We start from the raw sequence: 7,857 nt of genomic DNA, 5'->3' as shown, positions 1-7,857 counted from the left end.
TGTTGTCCACATAGCTGGCATGGGGGCTGAGCCCTCAGGCCCCTCCACTGGCTCCCCACTCCTTGCCAACAAGCTGCATTCGTCTGGCACTGGCTTTAAATCTGGTCCCTCTTTCCCTGTGGAGACATAAACAATACCCTTCCCCTTCCCTTGGGTGGTCAGTACCCTATTCCCCCTTCACATATCCCTTTTTTTTCCCCCTTTCCCTGTTCCTTCCCCTCCCCCCTTTGGGGTTGGCTACCCTATGTACCCCTGGATTTGGTCTGGCAACTGCCATACTACCTGGACCTTACCCCTAGAGAGTTTGTATATAGTAGCTTTTCCCCTGCATGCCAGTACTTTCAAAAATTATTTTGGTGTTTCTACATAATCATTCAATCTCTGAACAAACATTTTTGCTTTTCTTCCTCATCTTTGTTTTTATTTCTTTTTGTTTGTTTGTTTGTTTGTTTTATTTCACTACCTATGACAAGTATGGTTTTGATTAGAACTGGTAAGAAAGGGGCTTGATATGGACTAATCTTTGAAGTAAAGCATTTAGTTTATCATCATTGTGATGAAAAAACTTAGTATTTTTTGTATATTTAAAAAATCAAATTCAGTATACTCCTATTACCATTTGCCAAGAGGTTTTTTCATGAGTGTATTAGTGATTTTGCCCTGGAACATCCTTCTTTGTCTTTTGATGTGTTGGTTTGGATTATTGTGAAGATTATGGATAATAGTGGAAGCCCAAAATCCATTTGTATGGTCCACATGTGGATTAAACCTTTGGTGAATTCCCTGTCGCCCCCTCCCCCCAGATCATATTTGAGGAATGTGAATACCCTGTTATCAGACAGAGGGCATTGTAATGTCAATTATGGCAGGTGTCGTCAGGAAACAATGTAATATCTTACCATTTGATCTCCTCTTTGACCCATTTTAAAGCTGTTTCGGGTTTTATTTTGTTTTTTTAATGAAGGGGAAATACATGTGGATTAAGCCCCTGGAGAGTCCCATGTGACCATGGGCCAGGGATATGAATAGTCTTGCTAACATGCAGACTGCATTGGAAAGTGAATTGTTGCGGATGCAGTGAGGTTAAATTTAGCACTCTATCATTTGATTTCCCTATGGTCCATTATAATTTCTTCTAGGTTTTAATATTTTATTATTTCTTTTCAATTGAGGTATTCTCTGTTTGACTTTGCTAGCTTTTTGTTTGTTTTTTTAATGTTTTTCTGTATATGAGTCCAGGAATGGTAAATCTACAGAGACAATCAGTGGATTAATAATACCTTGGGAGTATGGCAGGGGAGAGAACTGGGATGAAGTGGGTAGCTGAAAACAATGAGTACAAGAATAAAGAAACGTTCTGAAACTATGGCGATGACTGTGCAACTCTTCTTGATGTGATTGCACCATTGAATTGTATGATATGTGAATTAAATACCAATAAAACTGTTGGAGGGGGAAGATAAAAGATCCCCAAATCATACCCTGCCACAAAGTTGACTGTTTCTTGAGATCGCTATAACTATGACTATCCAATTGAAATATATGATTTATAAAACCCAATTTTCACAGGAGAATCAAGTTGAATGATTTATCTTTTAGTGTGTTTGTTTAGTTTTGTTTGGTGTTATTTAATCAACTACACCTCGTGGGTAGGTATACAATGCCACAGTCATGGTTGGATAGTTGGATGGTTAGTTAATTGGTTGGTGTGTGTGTGTGTGTGTGTGTGTGTGTGTGTGCAAGTCTGTGTATTATAAAAATTCTAATTTACTATCTAATTTACTGAGTCAATTCCCACTCATAGTGAACCTAAAGGACAGTAGAACTGCCCCTGTGGGTTTCTGAGACTCTTTTCATGAGAGTAGAAAATCTCATCTCTTACCTATCTTGCATTTAGCAGCTCAATATGTAGCCCGTGTGCCACAGGGACTTCTATGTATTTTTATTGTTATTAGGTGCTGTGGAGTCTGTTTTGCGTGCAGCCTTATGTACAACAAAAGGAAACACCGAATGACCAGTCAGTGCCATCCTTACAATTCTTCTGATATTTGAGCGCATTGTTGCATTCAGTGTTTATCCATCTCATTGCATGTGTTCTTCTTTTTCTCTGCCCCTCTACTTTACCAAGCATTGGGTACTTCTCCAAGGACTTGTCTCTCCTGACGACATGTCCAAAGCATGTAAGATGAAGTCTCTGGCTGTACTTCTTCCAACCCAAGATTTGTGTGTTCTTTGGCCATCGGTGGTACTTTCAAAATTGTTCGCCAGCACCATGATCCAAATGCGCCGATTGTTCTTCAAGCCCCCTGATTCAAGGTCTAACTTTTCCATGCATATGAAGTGACTGAAAAACCTAAGGCTTGTGCCAGGCACACCTTAATCCTCAAAATAACCGCCTTGCTTTTCAACACTTTAAAGAAGTCTTCTACAGAAGAGTTACCAAAAGCAGTGTATCATTTGATCTCTTGACTGCTGTTTCCATTGTTGAATGATCATCAGGAAAATTTTACTTGCATGTGATATCAATTATTTTGTTCTAGAACTGTACATTCTGTTGAGTCACCGTCCTTTGGATTGGGTAATATGTGTAAATATGGATCTCTCCTAAACTTTGGCTAAGTAGCTGTCTTTTAAATTTTCTGGCATAGACAAATCAGTGCTTTCAGTGCCTCCGTGCTTGTTAAAATATTTTTATTAATAGTACATTAATTCCTGGAGTCTGTTTTTGGCTAATGTGTTCAATGCAGCTTGGACTTCCTCCTTCAGTACTATTGGTTTTTGCTCATGTGCTACCTCTTGAAGTGGTTGAATGTTGACTAGTTCTTTGGGGTATGAGGACTCTGTGTATTCTTTCCATTTTCTTTGAATGCTTTCTGCATCATTCAATATTTTTTGCTAGAATCTTTCAATATTGCAACACAAAGCTTGAAGTTTTTCTTAAGTCCTTTCAGTTTAAGATATGCTCCGAGTGTTCTTCCTTTTTGATTTTCTAACTCTAGGCCTTTATTTCTATTTATTCTAGGTAGTTATTTATAACTCTAGACCTACATTTCTTTTATGTTTTACTTTGTCTTCCTGAGCTGCCTTTTGAAATTTTCTTGTCAGCTCTTTGACTTCATCATTTCTTCCATGTTTCCTTAGCTACTCTGTGAAAATATCTGTAGGTTTCTTCAATTTCTGCATCACTAGATTTCATGCTTGGTGCATAAACTTGAAAAATAGTTTTATTGATTGGATTTCCATGTTTGCTGGTAGATATTATCCTATCACAAACAGCATTCAACTTCAAGATAGACTGAACTGTCCCTTTTGAGGATGTGTCCGATGACCTTCTTCTTGAATCTGTTATTGCCAGCATAGTAAACCATAAGATTATCTGATTCCAAATAGTCAATGCCAGTCCATTTCAGCTCACTAACTACTAAGACATCAATCTTCATGCATTCTATTCCATTTTTAACAACTTCCAATTTTCTTAGATTCATACTTTGTACATTCCAAGTTCCGATTAGTAATAGATGTTTGCAGCTGTTCCTTCTCGTTTTGTGTCGTACCCCTCGAGCAGATGAGGGGGACTCCCTCAGGCTTGTCTCATCTATGGTACTCGACTTCAAGAAGACAAGTCTTCCTCAGTCATATGATGAGTGCTTTCCAACCCGAGGGGCTCGTCTTCTCTGTAGGACAATGTGCTGCTGCCATTTGTGAGGCTTTGGGTATCTGACAATGCTCTGCTACTGTCCATAAGGTTTTCAGGGGCTAATTCCTCAGAGGTGTACAATCGATTCCTTCTCTGTTATCTGTTCTTAGTCTGAAAGCTCCGCTGAAATCTGTTCACTTTGGGTGACCCCACTGGTCCGGAAATACCAGTGACATAACTTCTAGCAGCACCACAACACTAAGCCACTACATTATGAAAAATTGACAGACAAGTGATGACACAAAGTATTACTTACTGTTTAATAGATATCCTCTTGCTAACTCAACATGTAAATATCCTGGAATAATATTTAAAGGCAAACACTTTTTAAAATTAATTTCACTGATGTTTCCCAGTGCATTTAATAAGGTTTGGCATAATTGGTTTAAGTATGTTTGAATATGCAACTAAAAATCATGGGGGAAATTGTAGAGAAAAAAGATTGCCTTGGGAACATGTGACTATGGGCAAGGATTGCTAGCCAGTTTCAGCATCCTAGAGAAGTTGGGATATTTTTGGATTCTATGAAATTCTCAGCTATGAGGCACTAGATGTGAAGATAATATATTGAATCAATTAACATTTTAAAATTACTAATTCTACTACTGTGTTCAGTTCTTGATTAATGTTTACGGCTGAATTTAATTGTTCTTATTTCTTTTCCTACAGCTTTATCAGCAACATGGAAACAGGAAACCAAACACATATCACAGAATTCATTCTCCTGGGGCTTTCAGAAGAGATGGAAATGCAGCCCTTTCTCTTTGGGTTGTTTCTGTCCATGTACTTAATCACCTTCCTTGGGAACTTTCTCATTATCATGGCCATTATCACTGATTTCCACCTCCACACGCCGATGTATTTCTTCCTCTCCAACCTGTCATTTGTTGATATTTGTTTCTCTTCCACCACTGTCCCAAAGATGCTGCTGAACATTAAAACTCAGAGAAAAAGCATAACCTATGAAGGTTGCCTCAGCCAAATGTATTTTTTCATGTTTTTTGGACAATTAGAAAACTTCCTCTTGACAGTGATGGCCTATGACCGATTTGTGGCCATCTGTCACCCACTGCACTACACGGTCATCATGAGCCCAAGGCTCTGTGGTCTTTTGCTAGTGGCCTCCTGGACAGTCAGTGCTTTGGATTCTCTATTACATGACTTAATGATTTTGCGACTATCATTTTGCACAGAGTTGGAAATTCCCCATTTTTTCTGCGAACTGAATCAGGTCGTGCACCTTGCTTGCTCTGACACCTTCTCCAATGACCTCGTAATCGATCTGGCCATTGGAATATTTGGGGTTATTCTACCCACTGGTATCTTTTTTTCTTATTCCAAGATTATACTGTCCATTTTGAAGATCTCGTCCACAAAGGGCAAGTTGAAAGCATGTTCCACTTGCGGGTCTCACCTCTCAGTCGTGCTCTTGTTCTATGGCACATTTGTTGGGGTGTATTTTAGTTCTGCTACCACTCAGAACTCCATGGGAAGTGCAGTCGCCTCGGTGATGTACACGGTGATCACACCCATGCTGAACCCCTTCATCTACAGTCTTAGGAACAAAGACATAAAGCAGGCCCTAAAAAAACTCATCAGCTAGAAATATTCTTTACATAGAGGATTATCTTTTTGAGAATTGGTCATGAGTAAATAGACCTTAAAATCCTCAAGATCTCCATCATGATACATTTATTTGTTGATAGATCTTAAGGGCTCAATCTCTTATTTTTTAAAAACTTTTCATGAGCAACTGTTTATTCCATATTGCCTTCTAGAAATTTGATCCTCTATGATTGTGTTGTCGCCAAAATCCTCACAACTGTACCAATAGACAACATTATGATAAATGGAGAAAAGACTGAAGTTTTCAGGAATCATTTTTACTTGGAACCACAATCAGCTCCCATGAAAACAACAGTCAAAAAATCAAATGACACCGTTCATTGGGCAAATCTGCTACCCAATATCTCTTTCAAGTGTGAATGAGCAAACACTTCACTTTTAGAATTAAAGTGGGCCTGATCCAAGTCCCCTGGTATTTCCAGTCCCCTCCTGTGTATATCAAAGTTGGAAAATGAATAAGGAAGACCAAGGATAAACTGATACATTTGAATTATGATGTTCTGAAGAATACTGAAAGCCCATGGACTGCCAAAAGAACCAACAAATCTGTCTTCGAGGAAGTACGTCCAGAAGGCTCCCTAGAAAGAAGGATGATGATACTTCGACGTACTTTCAATATGTTATCAGGAGAGACCAGTCCTTGGAGAAGGACGTCATGCTTGGTAAAGTAGAAAGTTGACTAAAAGGGGGAAGACCCTCAGTGAGATGGATTGCCACAGTGGCTGCAGCAATTAGCTCACATGTAACCATTGTGAGGATGACACCAGACTGGGCAGGGCTCTTTTCTGTGAAACATAGGATCGCTATGAGTCAGAACTTACTTATCAGCACGTAACAACAAGAACAATCTGATTGCGCTCTAAGACTTTAGTGTGGAAAACAGAGCCCACACTAAAAATGTAGCCATAAATATTTAACAATAAAATATTTAATACATGATATTGGGAAGTTATTAACATATAGGCAGAGCTGATGGAAGGATGGTTCAATGCTCTCTTCCAACAAATGGAAGCAACTGTGTCTTATATTATCTGCTTTGGAGAAAAGTAATTTATCATATCAACTCTTTGTATCAGTTGCCTGGTTTTTGTTCATCAATTTGAGAAAAAAAACCAACCTGGATTATGAGAAACATCTGGAATCACCACCTGATTAAGTTTACAATCATCTATATTCACTCCCCAGGATCTACTTTCCTTCTGCATTATTGCTTTCTTTTCAAAAAATGTGTTTGTCATTAGGCCGGGACTCATACAGAAAATTTATTTAGGCACTTTCTACCACATTCAGTTATTAGTATAGGAATGCTACCAATTGCCAGCTATGATTATTTCCACTTATGCATAAAACAAATTATGAAATAAAAACAGGATATATTTGTAAACATTCTGTATAACATGTGAATTGGTCTATGGCTGAAGTCATTTTTGTAACTGGAAAGTCATAGTAGTTTTTGAAAACAGTAGGAACTCAGAAGTAGTTCTTGGGTCATACACACACACAACATCATGGGAAATGGTAAAGAAGTTGAAGTTGTCGAAGTTGTTATTCTACTTGGATCAGCAAGCAACACCCAAGAAAGTAACAGTCAGGATATCAAATTACCTGTAGGGATGTGAAACCTGAACAATGGCAATGGACGGTCGAAGAAGAATGCATGTATTTGAAAGTGCGTGTTGTTAAGGAAGATTTAACATCCTGTGGAATACTAGACAATGGAGAAATCAAACATTAAAATAAACACACCCAGAGGCTCCTTAGAGATGAGGATGACAGCATGTTGTCTTGCTTATTTGGAGGAAAGACCAATTGCTAGAAAAGATTTGGTAGGTAGGTCGGTGAAGACGAGGATAAACCTCAATGAGATGGATTGACAGCGGCCACAATGGTCTCACACACAGCAACCATCACAAGACATTTAAAGAAGTATTGATTGACTTTTTTCACGTATCCAGTTCACAATGATTCAACTAATATACCACAAGTTTCTTAATTGGCTATCTCAAAAGGCACACACACACATAGAAAAAGAAAAGAAAAAGAAGAGAGACATAGAGAAATGTATAGCAAAAAAAAATCTCTGGCAGTTTCACCAGATCTAAATTTCCATTTTGGGTTTTTTCCTTTTGTCATGCAGACTGGATGGGGCATAAATAGGCTGCTCACCTTTTTATATATGGAGGTATTATAAATATTGTCTTCTTTCCAAACATTCCCATGGTTTGGTCTAACATGCTACATGGTGAATTATTTTAACCATAAATATTGTACATGGGGTGGCTTAGTAATATCAACTCAGCAGGCTATTATCTAAACGGAACTTAGGAACCACCCAATTTACTTTAATCATTTTCTACCTTACCATACAGAGCTTTCCAAAGAAGTTGTTGCATCTCTCACTAGTGTATTTCTAAATCACTTGGTAAATGTAAGGACTTCTGAGCCTTTTCATAGGACATTTCACATGACTATGCAATTGGAATCTATGATTTATAAAATCCAATTCTCATAGGAGAATTGGATTACATGATAAA

General features: G+C 38.2%; 1 protein-coding gene across 1 annotated transcript; it reads left to right on the top strand.

The window, feature by feature from the left end:
- Positions 1-4,352: 4,352 nt before the first annotated feature.
- LOC101642004 (olfactory receptor 7C1-like) lies at positions 4,353-5,300 on the top strand. Its single transcript, XM_004715476.2, has one exon. The coding sequence runs from the start codon at positions 4,380-4,382 to the stop codon at positions 5,298-5,300; it is 921 nt and encodes a 306-aa protein (XP_004715533.1). The 5' UTR covers positions 4,353-4,379.
- The last annotated feature ends 2,557 nt before the right edge of the window (positions 5,301-7,857 follow it).

The sequence above is a fragment of the Echinops telfairi genome, unplaced genomic scaffold, assembly GCF_000313985.2.
Source record: "Echinops telfairi isolate 266 unplaced genomic scaffold, ASM31398v2 ScPeMD7_30;HRSCAF=105, whole genome shotgun sequence".
Taxonomy (NCBI): Eukaryota; Metazoa; Chordata; class Mammalia; order Afrosoricida; family Tenrecidae; genus Echinops; species Echinops telfairi.
The sequence above is the reverse complement of the archived record's forward strand: the minus strand, read 5'-3'. Positions and strand labels throughout refer to the sequence as shown.

What these genes read in the sequence shown, in the direction of transcription:
- LOC101642004 (XM_004715476.2), top strand. Translation starts at nt 4,380, where the DNA reads ATGGAAACAGGAAACCAAACACATATCACAGAATTCATTCTCCTGGGG.